At 43.8% G+C, this 14,376-nt stretch overlaps 1 protein-coding gene across 12 annotated transcripts in view; it reads left to right on the top strand.

Annotated features, from left to right (window-relative positions):
* LOC133502492 (unconventional myosin-IXAa-like) overlaps positions 1-14,376 on the top strand; it is a 122,661-nt gene that overhangs the window by 64,869 nt on the left and 43,416 nt on the right. For 8 of the 12 annotated variants that reach the window (XM_061823341.1, XM_061823339.1, XM_061823336.1 and 5 more), the window contains 4 exons: positions 1,403-1,502; positions 4,470-4,523; positions 9,814-9,914; positions 11,597-11,723. In XM_061823341.1, coding sequence (XP_061679325.1) covers positions 1,403-1,502; positions 4,470-4,523; positions 9,814-9,914; positions 11,597-11,723 — 382 coding nt within the window. The remainder of the gene's footprint in view (positions 1-1,402; positions 1,503-4,469; positions 4,524-9,813; positions 9,915-11,596; positions 11,724-14,376) is intronic. The other 4 variants (XM_061823340.1, XM_061823347.1, XM_061823342.1 and 1 more) reach the window with 3 other exon arrangements.

A 14,376-nucleotide genomic window follows, 5' to 3' on the forward strand; every position in this document is an offset into this window, starting at 1 on the left:
TGTGTCACGTGGCCAATGAGGAGACGGCAGAAACAAGCTGAGAGCCAAGACTCGAAACTTTGTCAAAAATTATTATTAAGATTGTATATTATTGTGTGCGGACACAAACGAAGAAACGTTTCGGAGGTACTGCGACCCAGTAAGATGCGGAGGATAAGCAATACTGTATATACCTTTAGTATTCTTCTACTCTCTATGTGAAGAGTTCAGACGCAAAAGCAGATATATCCATTTTTGTTGTTTCTGTAGATTCTTTGATTTATATATAATATAAATTTGTATGTGATCATTATATTTATTTATTTTAGAATTAATATATATGTAAATTATATAATTTGATATAATATATATGTAAATTTATATACTATATTTACATCAATTCATATATGGTAATTGTAATATATATATATATAAGAATTAATATGTATATTATAATTTATATAAATGTATATTATATATAAATGTTTTATATTTATAGTTTATATATATTTATATATGTATTTAATATAAATTTATATATTATCATTCTAATTCTATATATATATATACAATAATATATAATTATATATATATTATACTTTATATAAATTCATATAATATATTAATTTATATACATTATATAATATATATGTAAATTTATGTATTATATTTATATAAATGTATATATGATCATTCTAATTATATATATGTGTGTAATTTTATATAATAAATATGTCAATGTGTATATTTATATAAGTTTATATCATATAAATTTATATATTGGATTTATGTAAATGTATATATGATGTAAATCAAATAATCAACAGAAACAACAAAAATGGATATATCTGCTTTTGCGTCTGCACTCTTCATGTGTTGCTGGACCGTTTGTGTTCAAATGGATGAAAGTGTAATAACGCCACGACACCGACGCTATTCGTTAGCCTGTTTTTGCCCTCTCTCAATATACGTTAGCATTAAACCAAGGAAAAGTTTCCTCACCAAAAATGGCGCACTTGTTGTGATCTTTGTGCAGGCCTTATTATCGTTTCGGGCGATGCGCCGCAATCACGAATCACACCAAAGCGGGAAACACGAGCCGTACGCTTTCTTCTCTTGGATATGAAATGCCAGATCCATATTTCTTTGAAAAAGAAACTCTACCCTGAAACGGCCTCTATTTCGGCGAGGCAGTCCACTAAGACTTTCCAATTTTGCGTTTTAATTGATTTTTCTGCACAAAAGAAAGTTCAGTCGCTTTGAAATAGAACTCGTGGATAAAAATCATATACATATTGCCTTGCATGAGCGGGTGCTGATGTCCTGTTGGAGTGTTTTTCCCGGGCGCTTTTGACGGCTTGCTCGTTGAACTGCTGTTCCGGGCGCGGTGCGCTTGTTTGACCGCTGGTGTTGTTGCGGTTAGGAACTACCACGTCTTTTACTACCTTCTGGCCGGCGCCAGCGAGGAGGAGAGGAAGACCTTCCATCTGCTCCAACCTGAGGAGTACCACTACCTCAACCAGGTCAGTACGCGTGGACGGTACCGTACAAGTCACATCATCGCCGTGCCGGCCCGTTTCGATTTTTCAACGTCTTCGCTACTCTGTAGCACACTTGCACCGTGATTTCCTTTTTGTCCTCTTTTTTTTTTTTTTTTTTAATCATGTTTACATGCATCTTTTCATCTTCCCTTCGTTTTTTGGGATATTCCCCCGCTCCCTTTTATCTTCTTCGCATCTCATCACCTTTTCGCTTTCCTTGACTTCACCTTTGCATCCCTTTCTTCTCTCCATCCCTCATTCCTTCCCCTTTCCGTTCTCACTTCTCTTTGTCTTCCTTCCTTATTCTGCTTACCTCATCCTTTCTTCTTTTTGCACCCTTCCACTTGACTTCAACCTTCTTTCCTTTCTCACTTCAGTCCCGTCTTGCTAACCCTCTTTCGTTACCTCATTGCTTCTCTTCTTCCCCTCCTTCCCTCTCTCCCCCTCTATTGTATTTACATCCTTCATTCCTTCCTCCCCTCTTGACTTCACCCCTTTCTTTTTTTTATTCCATCCCGTCTCCGCTTTTCTTCCCCTCCCTTCTCCCATTTGCCATCTTCATTTGCTTTCCTCTTGTCCGTCCCCCCCCCCTTTCCCTGTTTTTGCTTTCCTTCTCCCTTCCTTTCTTTCCCACTTTCTCGCCCTCCGTCTTTCCTTCCCCCGATCCCGTCTTACTCAGCGAGCCCATTCCATTCCACGCTTATTTATTGAGTTTTTCGCGTTATTCACCTTGCTGCAATCTGTGGTGTCGATTGCATCAGCGGAATCGTTCCGGGCCCTCCGTGGCGTGGTTGCGGGTGTGTGCGCGCGTGTGCATGTGTGCGTGTGTGCGTGCGTGCGCGCGCGCGTGTGCGTGCACCATATTCCATCTTCGCATGCCAACACACAGGGAGTGCCCCGCAAAGACAAACGTCTGTTCATCTTTTTTGGGTTTTCCAAAAAAGTATCACTTTCCGCATCCAGCGCGCCTCCATTAATCCCCGCAAACACGCCCCCCCACCACCTTTGCTGTTACTACGCAGTCCTGTTTCCACGGTAACGGGACGAGTCGCGTGCCGAGGCCCGCCGGCAGTCGGGTGTGTTTGTCTCGCTCTTCGTCTTCATCCATATTTAGCTTTTTCCTCCAGATTGGGTTGCCAGCATCTTGGTGTCTGTCCGTCTCTGTCCATCTGTCTTCGTGTTCCATCCCAATTTCGTCTTCAGATATAATTTTAATCGATTGTACTTGATGTTTGATCCATTTCCACATTTTTTTCATGATTATTTGATAGTTATAATACCGTGTGTCAGCAACTGTTGCAACTTGATTACAGTGGAGTCACTCATCAGTCTTACATAGCCGTGTTTGCTTTTTTTTTTTTGGTACTTATTTAAAAGGGGGCGGAACGGTGGCTCAGCTGGAAAGCGTTGGCCTCACAGTTCTGAGGTCCCGGGTTCAATCCCGGGACCCGCTTGTGTGGAGCTTGCATGTTCTCCCCGTGCCTGCGTGGGTTTCCTCCCGAGCGCTCCGGTTTCCACTTTAATCATTAATTGACTGACAGACGGGGTGTTCATACATTTCAAAATGATTTTTACGTCTTAATTTCACCTTGAAAGTAATTGGGAGGACATTTAAGGCCACGGGTGTCGAACGCAAGGCCCGGGGGCCACATGTCGCCCGCCGCAGCATTTTATGTGGCTCGCGGAAGTAAATCATGTGCATCGACGCCTGTAATTCTTGCTAAAATCTGGACCAAAATTTTAAATTTTGCTAAGGAATAACCATATTTCTTGAAGGCAGCATGGGTGGCTCGGCCGGTAAAGCGTTCAATCCCAGCCCCACCTGTGTGGAGTTTCCATGTTCTCCCTGTGCCTGCGTGGGTTTTCTCCGGGCACTCCAGTTTTCTCCCACATCCCAAAAAACATGCAACATGAATTGGACCCTCTAAATTGCCCCTAGGTGTGATTGTGAGTGCGGCTGTTTGTCTGTCTCCATGTGGCCTGCGATTGGCTGGCGACCAGTTCGGGGTGTCCCCCGCTTTCTGCCCGTTGACAGCTGGGATAGGCTCCAGCAATCACGCGACCCTTGTGAGGATAAGCGGCTAAGAAAACGGACGGATGGACAAAGAAGCTACTTTTTTAACCGTGAACAAATTGTTTCGAGACCTGACAATGCACATTCTCATTTACTATCAAAAGTTATTAAAGTAGCTTCTTTGTCTATCCATCCATTTTTTTTAGCCGCTTATCCTCACAAGGGTCGCAGGATTGCTGGAGCCTATCCTAGCTGTCAACGGGCAGGAGGCGGGGTACACCCTTAACTGGTTGCCAGCCAATCACAAGGCACATTGAGACAAAACAGGTGCCTCACAATCACACCTCGGAGCAATTTAGTGTCCAATTAATGTTGCACGTTTTTGGGATGTGGGAGGAAACCGGAGTGCCCACCCGGAGAAAACCCACGCAGGCACGGGGAGAATGTGCAATGTGCCACACGAGCGGGACTGGGAACAAACCCGGGACCTCAGAACTGTGAGGCCAACGCTTTCCAGCTGATCCACCGTGCCGCTAGCTTCTTTGTTTTTGTTTTTTTTTATTGATTTATTTTCACACTGATGTTTAAATCTTGATGTCAAATCACATGTTGGTGGGATCGCATCTTGAAATCTGCCCAAATTACCCTGAAACTGATTATTTTTATTTCCATTCTTTTTTCCTATGGAAAAATAGAAGCAGGGAGTCTCTCAGTTGACGGCTTTTGACTTGACAGGTTCCATATTTTTTCTGATGGTGTGACAGTTCAACCTGTACTGTCTGATCTGTGTGAATCTTATTTCGTATTTTTGTCACATGCCACCGGTCGAAAACCCCGCCCGCATCCGTTTGCGCCCGTCGGGCGGTTGCCGTCATTTTGCCGCGGCGCGGTCGTGCCGTCGCGATCGCCGCTAACGCACTGTGCCTCACTTGCAGATGACAAAGAAATCGCACAAACTCCACTGGGACAATTTCTATGAGAGCGAGCCGGTCAGTATGGACGTGTGTGCACGTGGGTGTGGGTGTGTGGACCCGGCCGGATCTCAGCTGCCCGCTTTCGGGGACTTCTTAACCTTTTACGTACTGTTTATTCTTCTTCATCAACATGTTGTGGGTAAATTTGGCCCCAGTACAAGAATATCCAAATTTGACCGGAACAGTATGTAAGGGTTAATAATGCCTCCGAAATTAAAAAGCAAAAGAGATGTGAATCCCAAAGTGGTTCTTTGCCTCTTATTATTTGCACGCATGATCACTAAATCCTTAAAAATGTCCTGAAATTAATTTTGAAGTGCTCTGTTGTTGTTGTTGTTGTTTTTGATGATGATGTCACAACCTTAAAGGAGAGAGTTCTGGACTTTTTGATCAACGCTGCACAAACTACGTTCCATTTCGTCCCATTGAATGGAGACATGGTGGAACGGTGGATCAGCGTTGGGCTCACAGTTCTGAGGTCCCCGGTTAAATCCCGGACCCGCCTGTTCTCCCCCCGTGCCTCCGTGGCTTTTCTCCTGGTGGGCACACCGGTTTCCTCACACATCCCAGGAAAAAAAAAAAAAAAACATTAATTTGACACTCTAAATTGCCCGTAGGTGTGATTGCGGGTGTGGCTGTTTGTCTCTCTGTGCCCTGTAATTGGCTGGCGACCGGTTCAATGGTGTACCCGCCTCCTGCCTGCTGACAGCTGGGATAGGCTCCAGCACTCCCTGTGACCCTCGTGAGGATAACCGGCTATGGAAATGGATGGATGGATGAATGGATGAATAGAGACGTTTTTCTCAGCTTACCGTCCTGAACTTTCTCCTTGAGTGTTCGCTGCATTTGCTGTTCAAGATGCTTTCTTTTGCTCCAGTAATGTTTGCTCTTTCGATCGTGTCGACCTTAGTCCTTTTTTTCCCCTCGTATTAGTTATTTAAAATCCCTTTTTTTTTTCTGGTCGGACTGTATGAAGATAGAGAGTATTTTTTAAAAAACCTATCAACTGTATATTTTATATACATTTTATATATATATATATATATATATAAATAAAGTCTGTACTGATAAGAAAAAAAAAGTATATATTTTACATCAAGAACTCCTGGTCATTATTTATTTGTGGCATCATTCCACCATGATGCTTAATTCAAGACAACTCAAAGAGAAAGCAAACAATAGTTAAAATTAAATGATAGCTTACAATTGATGTTTTTTTTTTTTTTTTTGCATAAACAAACTATCCAAAAGCTTAGGCAAATTTTTTTTTAGACATCTTTATTATCTGCTAAAGTTAAACTCCCGAAGGTCACAACTTCATTAAAATTGACACGCATGCGGGCATAGCATCTGTCAAGAGGATTACACTCAGGCGCAGTTGTTTGTCCACTTCTGGGGTCCTCATAGGTTGTAGTCCAAGGAGATGATGTCACCGTCGTTAGACACTCATTGCGAAGAGTAAACATTTTTGGGATGTGTGTGGTTGTGGGCGTCTTCGGTCTGACGCGTGTTTGTACTGTGCGTGCGCTTTTGTTTTGCTGTCGGTGGTGTTCGCCTGTGTGGAATGCGTAGGCAGGGTCCTGTGCTGTCATTTTTTTTTTTTTTGGGGGGGGGGGGGGCAGTGCTGTTGTCATTGTTGTTGTTGTCATGCGGGCACTTTAATTAGAAGGCCGGTCATGATTAAATTCAAATTTAAGTTTCCACCAAGCAGTCCAGTCGGGAAGTGTACAGTTAATCAGTCACTCACGTTTGAAAAATGTATGTCATGCCCGCAGATATAAAGTTACGGCGTACTCCTTAAAGAGCGGGGGGGGGGGGGGGTTGTCAGGTAAAATAGGAAGTACACATAGGCTGAGCAGCAGCTCGTTTTTAAAGGTCCACTGTCATGAAATGGATGATTTTTTTGTATGTTATTAATGAAAAAACCTCACCCAGTATGAACCCAGCCGTTTTTTCACCACAAAACATGATTCTGACGTGTATAGCTTTGTGTAACTCCCGCCATGAAAATCTTCTTGAGGGATTTGTTTTCGTGAAGAAGCAGGAAGTGACGTACAGGGCAGTAGCGCACTCAAGCGGTCTCGAATGTTTATCCAAGTTTTCCCTGCTGGAAGGTAGCTCGTTGTTCCTCCGTGTTAGCCAAAATGCCGGCTCGTTGTATTGCTGGATATTGCTCAAACACTTGGGAGGATGGATTTACCCTTCAAAAGTTTTCAAGAGACCCGGTCCATTGTGAAAAATGGATTGCACAGGTGCAAAGGACGAGAGCTTCGTGGGTTCCAAATGACGGGCAGGTGTGTATACAGCTACTAACAAAAAAACAATAGTTGGGGAGGGCGTAATCCGTAAATCAGGGGTGCTAAATGTGTCGATGTGCGCATCGGAAGGCTTCCGTGCAGCAGCTGCTGAAGGACGGCCTCCGCAGGCCTTGTGGATCGCCACCGGCCTTGTCGACAAGGCCGAGCCAACCGCCGGCTTTGTCAGCACGGCTTCGGCCGGGGTGGCTCGTCGCGGCACCTGGCGGCGGTGGCTCATCCCCGCTGTGGATGGGAGGTGGTTTGGCCGTGATCCACATATCATCTAAATATGGCTCGTCACTTCATTCGGTTGTGAGATGTTCTCTTTTTCGAAAAGTGCTTCCGTGTCAGAAGGGGCATGTTTTTCTCCCATAGTCGGCGTGTTTTCAATGGCGAACGTCCGGGGTGACGTCACGGGCAGTAGATGCAGCCAATATGGCGACCACTTGGATGTCGACTGACACTTCCGCAACTTTGCGCATGGATGACGCGCTCTCCGCTCATATTTATTTTTTTGTATAGACATTAAAGTGAATGTTATATGTATTTTTCATTACAGTGTCTATTTTAGAATGTTTATAGGGATGACACTTGGGCTTTAAAGACGGTGCGCTTTAAAAACGTCAGGCTGTGGTTCACCGCGCTGGATCGGTTTTCATGTGCGCTGAGAGTGCGACAATTCCGCAGTGGTGCACCTTAAAGGGAACATTGGTAATAAAAAAAATAAGCGTCGCCTTTCAATATCGATGTATTTCTACTCGTAACAAATTTTACGCACGTGATTATTCGTGCTCGGCTGTGCAGATTTCTGACGGCGATGGTGCGCGGGAGCGTACGCGCCCGTCAAATCACAGTGGCTGAGTTGATCCTGAAGTGGTTTATGCGTGAAGGCGGGATGTTGACGCGTAGTGTCAAGGCACTGCGTCCCAACTTTTATTGACTCAAGGTGTGCATTTTGCACGTGGAAAAACAAAATGTCACTGCACACCACGAAACGAAAAGGCCACCAAAAAGCGGATCCAGAGGTTACTTGCGTCATGTAGCAGGAGAACATTGAATTTTTCTTCCCTGGTGATTTTCTTCGTCGTGATACGGAACAGCAGTCGAAATGTAGATTTCAACTGGTAAAGTGATTCCAAAAAAATGAAATCAAGTGGTGAAATTCAGACCGACTTATCACAGTCTTGCTAATTAATTGACCTTTCTGTTGGTCACGTTAACGGCGCGGATGCGGTCTTTCTGTTACAACGCTGTCGACCCGATGAAATGATGCCAGAAACTGCTTCAGTACACCTCAGGTTTGTCGTTTCTGTACCTGTTGAGTATCACTCTCAACTGAATTGAATGGCACTGCTTGTTGGAAACTGCGCTATCGTAGAAGCGATCCTGATGAGCGAGCGCGTATCTGCATTGTCAGCGTAATGCAGCATTGTGAAAGAAGTCTTTGTTTCAAGCTTTCGACAGTTTCGTAATTATGCCTTTACTCGACTCCAGTTTGTTTGTCCGTTTATTATGTTGACCAAAGTATTGGCAAACAAACCCGAATGCGAATGTATCACATTGTACTCCTTGGCAGCGACGTCCGAGCGTATCCTTCAATTTGAAAACGTGCTCGATTGTTCTCCCGGAGGAAAGCAATGCGGGGAAGGAGTTTGGGATGTTCGGATGTCAAGACGAGGCCGCTTGTGATTACTTGAGCTGGCGCAAGACTTTGGCTTGTGGTCGGTTGAAACACGCTGGCCTGCACACGCCGTTCTGTACATACTATACATTGTCAGATATTTTGATATTTACCGTAATTTCCGGCCTACAGAGCGCACCTCATTATAAGCCTCGCCGGTACATTTGTGAAGGAAATACCATTTGGTACATACATAAGCCGCACCTGTGTAAAAGCCGCAAGTGCTCGCATTGAAACGCGAGATATTTACAAAGAAATACGGTACACGGGGAGAGTTTTCAAAGTTTTAGTACCTTGGCTCAGCTTAACATAGCAACAACACGGTAGCACGAACAGGGCTGGTTTTAAAAAAAAAAAAAAAAAAAAACTTACCTAAATCACTGAGACATGGCAGCAACACGCTAACGGAGCGCTAATGCTACAAACATACCGGCAGTAACAATCACAAAAACTGCCTTCTACCATCTGTAGAACATATCGAGAGTGAAGTCTTGTCAAGCAGAACAGGAAAAGCTCATCCATGCTTTTATCTCAAGTAGACTTGTCTACTGTAATGGTCTTCTAACTGGACTCCCAAAAAAAAGAGTTTTAAACAGCTGCAGCTCACGTTCTGACCAAAACAAAGCAGTCAGAGCATATAACTCCAATCCTAAAGTCCTTGCACTAGTTTCCAGTCAACTTTAGAATAGATTTTAAAGTTCTGCTCGTGGTCTAAAAAATCACTAAATGATTTTGGTCCTGAATACATGAAAGAAATGGTTACGGAATACAAAACCCAGTTGAGCTCTGACTCGGGTCAAATAGTGGAGTGCGGAGTCCAAAGCAAACATGGCGAAGCAGCATTAAGCTTTTATGCTGCACACAAATGTAATAATAATAATAATAATAATAATGGTGAGGTCAGCCCCAAGTGAAAACCCTTTTTTTTCCTCATGTTTTTTTAGAATATATCCACTTTTTGATCATATTACTTGCACTGTATGCGGTTTTAACTCTTTTTTTTGCCATTTTTATCGTTTTTTTTTTTTTCCCGTTTTGAATGTTTTATCTCTTTGTTTTCAAATGCCTTTTTATCAAGTAAAGCACATTGAGTTACTGTGTGTATGAAATGCGCTATACAAATAAATTTGCTTTGCTTTGCTTGAACTGTACAGAAGCATTCTCATATTTTTAGCTATCGTACAACTACTTTGAAGTCCGAACTTTGACGACGAATGACAAAGGTATTTCGTGTCGATGAGTTGCACTTCACTGTTTAATATTCTTAAAAGTGTTCAAAAAGTTTCGGAATAAGTGTAAACAATTTTGCGCGTGTATGTGACACCAGCAGGACTGCTTCAGCGTGGAGGGCGAGGACCTGAAACACGACTTTGAGCGTCTGCAGCTGGCGATGGAGATGGTCGGCTTCCTTCCCGCCACACGCAAGCAGTAAGACCCCGCACGCCGCCGCCGCCGCGTGCGGTCGCGAGAAATACTTAGCCGGGAGCCGCGGCGTTATCGTTCGCCGCCGCCGGCCGGAGCGTAGCGAATCTGCAGATATTCATCCGACAAAACATTTTTTTTTTTTTGCGGCAGCGTATTACCAGCTCAGCACAATGCGGTTGCCGCCGCGGCGACTATATGGAGCGTGAACACAATCAATCACTTGTTCGTCTTCATGTTTCCCGTTTTTCTCCCTCTGCCGCTTTTGTCTCTGCACATCTGTTCCTGCAAAGCTTTAACTATATTTAATATCAACTTTCAACTTTTGCTTGTATTCGTTAGTTACGCAACGGGCGTTCTGTTCTTCTTTTATTATTGTTGTTGGCGACTTACGCTTGCCGGGTCCGTCTGTTTCATCCGAGGAAATTTAAGTATGGAAGGGACATTTTCCCATTCTTCAACTTTCACCTTAAAACATGCTAAAACGAATCCATCACGCTATTGTATGTTATTACATGTACTGCACAATATTTTAGTTATTGTTATAGGTTATAAAGCAAATTCTGACCCCACTAGAGTAGATGAGCTGCAAAGCATTTTACAATAAATATGATTGCTGTCACTAGAGAATAAGATGACTCAAAGTGAAAAGAACTACAAATAATTACTTGAGTAAGTAAGTATTTAGTGCAAAAACTATTTCATTTAATAAGTACTGAGTAACAGACTGGTTACGTGAAGTTTTTTTGTTTTTGTTTTAATCAACACATGAATGTCAAATAAAAAACAATACTAATTTGTCATTTTAAAATATTCTCTAACATAAAATGAAGGGAAATTCAACCAGAGTAAATTGTCTTAAAGGAACTTTTTGTTCACGCACATGGAACAGCACAATAGACTCACCGAGTATCGGTGATTAGATACTTTGATCATCTTCAACTTCAGCAGGTGGGTTCAAAATAAATTCTGTTTCATTCCTCAAATTCCTCATTTATTTATCTCGAGTGCAACGTTTCCTACAGCACACAACAGTCGTGATATTTTTGGCCGGCTCGTATAACATTTTACAACCACAGAGCAAAACAGCCTCTTTTATGTTTCTCCATTTGCAAGTGGAGTTCTTGTAGGCTGAAATGCCGACATTATAGGCAGACACAGACGGCGGAGCGTGACATAGCTGTTGTTTTTCATAGTCCGGACAATTTTCTATGGCGCTTATCCTCGCTTGGGTCATTACCACGCACCTCAGGCTCTAAAGGCAACGGCTGCATCGGATCCACACATTAAGAACCAAAAGCAGAAATCTATAGCAGGCTAAAAAGCTTTAAATCCGTCTCTACTTGAGGATCATTAATGGAGTCTGTTTACAAGTTGAAGGAACATTTATTCATCTGTTCTTTTTTTTTTTTTTTTTTTTTTCAAAAGCCTTCTTTGTCTAAAAAAAAAATATCTCTTACAGATGACCCAAACCAAACATTTTCTGCGTAACTGTGAGGAAAACGTTACCCAATGTGATCCGAGGTTCAGTTGCCAGTCTGTCCCTTTAAAAGTCGGTCCTGAGCAGTCTTAATAATTGTCTCTTTAAATCAATTTAGGACACGCACTTGATATATCTTCCTCACTCACAGGTTCCGCTGTATAAATTTCGTCACGTGTTTCAATCCCCATCTCTTCCCTGCCGTCAGGATTTTCTCACTGCTGTCGGCCATCCTCCACCTGGGCAACATCCGCTACAAGAAGAAGACCTACCGGGACGACTCCATCGACATCTGCAACCCAGAAGTCCTTCCCATCGTCTCGGAGCTGCTGGAGGTGAGCGGATTTGTAAAACCCGCAGCATTAATCATTTCCTACGCAACGGTGTAGCGTTACCTAGCTCGCAGCGGTTCAAACCATCATCGTACGCGATGGGATGTAACTTCATTCATTCTGTTTTTTTTTTTTTGTTTTTTTTTACATTTTTCTGTGCATTTGTCACATCTGTTTGTGACGTTTGACAGAAATGAGCTCTGAGTTAGGGTGGCTTTCTCTGGCTCTCTGCATGCTCGATGCTGAGCGTTTTTTGCATTTGCGTGAGGTCCCGGTGGTGCACTTTCTATTTTTGCTCCTCTTCTTTATATTTTGCCCGATGGCGACCACACAGTGAAACCCGGAAAGATACCCGCGCGGTGACGTCACATTTGTGAAGTTCACGTTTTCAGCCAAATGTTTTGGTGAGGTTCAGAAGATTCTAATTAATAATAATTGACTGGGGCGGCAAGGTGGATCAGCTGGTAAAGCGTTGGCCTCACAGTTCTGAGGACCCGGGTTCGATCCCGGCCCCGCCTGTGCGGAGTTTGCAGTCCGTTTTCCTCTCACATCCCAAAAACATGCAACATTAACTGGACACTCTAAATTGCCCCTAGGTGTGATTGTGAGTGCGGCTGTTTGTCTCGACGTGCCCTGCGATTGGCTGGCGACCAGTTCAGGGTGTACCCCGCCTCCGACCCAGCTGGGAAAGGCTCCAGCACTCCCCGTGACCCTTCTGAGGATAAGTGGCAAAGAAAATGGATGGATGGAAAATTAACTGGATTAATATAAATAATGTATCATTGTTGCTCTCTCTATGCCAGCGACATATAGTGACAGCTGGTATATTAATATTAGCCTGTGTATCCAAACAACAAAGATTTGACCCTACTTTGAAATCGAAACACTGGTTTTAAACCCGAATTTGATTCCCTAACTTGAAACCGAGACCCATGCTCAGAAGCCTGCTTTGAAACTCAAACCCTGGCTAGAAACCCTACTTTGAAAGTTTTAACCTTTGTTTAATACCCTGCACCTGGCTTGAAATGTCATTATCCCAGCCGCTTATCCTCACAAGGGTAGCGGGGAAACTGGGGCCTATCCCAGCTAGCTTCGGGCGAAAGGCGGGCTACACCCTGAACTGGTCGCCAGTCAGTCACAGAGCAGATATCGACACCATCACTGAGCGACAATCAATCCTACGCTGCCCGCACCGAAGGCAGCCGCGTGTACCACTACACCATCAGTAACTCGCTTCCGGTTTGAAATTCTCATTTGTGATATAAACCAGGACTTGAAACCCTCTGAGATCCTAATCCTGTCTTGAGACCATCCATCTAAATTGTAACCCTTGAGTCATAACGCTGACTTCTGACACACTTAAAACTTTAACCCTTGTTTCAAATCCTAATCGCAGATATTGTTACAACACAAGAAAGCGAGTACCCTGACGTATTTTCCCTCCGGGAAAGAACTGTTGTCGAAGTGCGGCTTTTGGCTTACTTTATTGAGGATCCCTTGCTGTATCATAGCCATAGTCTGTCTCTGTGCCATAAAATGCATAAATCCACACTGGCTAGCTCTACGAGCCATCATCTGCTAGTAATCTGTAGGTGGCTAGTTTTCATTGGTCATCTGACATAGTGCATGTCATAAATCTCGTATAACTATATCCAAATGATCAGAGGTGGCCACAGTACACCACTGGAAAGGAGAGGAGTGAAGATTAACCGAAGTAAAACAGAATATATGTGCATGAATGTGAGGGGCGGGAGAGGAAGTGTGAAGCGATAGAGAGGGTGGACGACTTCAAATATTTGGGGTCAACAATTCAGAGCAATCGTGAGTGTGGTAAGGAAGCGAAGAAACGAGTCCTAGCGGGGTGGAACAGTTGGCGGAAGGTGTCTGGTGTTCTATGTGACAGGAGAGTATCCGCCAGGATGAAGGGCGAAGTTTATAAAACAGCGGCGAGGTACGGATTAGATGTACGGATTAGAGACGGTGGCGCTGAAGAAACAACAGGAAGCAGAATTGGAGGTGGCAGAAATGAAGATGTTGAGGTTCTCGCTCGGAGTGAGCAGGTTGGAAAGGATTAGAAATGAGCTTGTTAGAGGGATGTTTTGGAGACAAGGTGAGAGAGTCCAGACTTCGATGGTTTGGACATGTTCAGAGACGAGAGAGTGAGGAAATTGGTAGGAGTATGGTAAGGATGGAGCTACCAGGGAAGAGAGCGAGAGGAAGACCAAAGAAAAGGTTGATGGATGTCGTGAGGGAGGACATGAGGACTGTCGGGGTCAGAGAGGAAGATGCACGAGATGGGCTGAGATGGAAAAAGATGCCACGCTATGGCGACCCCTAACGGGACAAGCCGAAAGGAAACGAAGAAGATCTGAGGTGGCCACAGTCTGCCATCAATAGCCGTGCAGCTCCTCGGCCACGGCCATCGAACAACTCGTTCCTCGGAGGTTATCCGTGATCCGTGTGCTCGACTGCATGACGACAGTCGCTAACTGTACAACTGTGCACAAATCAGTCAAAAGTAAGAGAAAATGGTGGCGCCTGGCCATAAACAAAGGAAGTTAATATGGTCTGGCTGCAATGCAGATCTTTCCAGAATCAAGTCTTGTTATTCTTTGATCCGTTCTGATTCCAACACTTAATTCTGAGTAGGGATTTG

The sequence above is a fragment of the Syngnathoides biaculeatus genome, chromosome 6 (assembly GCF_019802595.1).
Source record: "Syngnathoides biaculeatus isolate LvHL_M chromosome 6, ASM1980259v1, whole genome shotgun sequence".
NCBI classification, from domain to species: domain Eukaryota; kingdom Metazoa; phylum Chordata; class Actinopteri; order Syngnathiformes; family Syngnathidae; genus Syngnathoides; species Syngnathoides biaculeatus.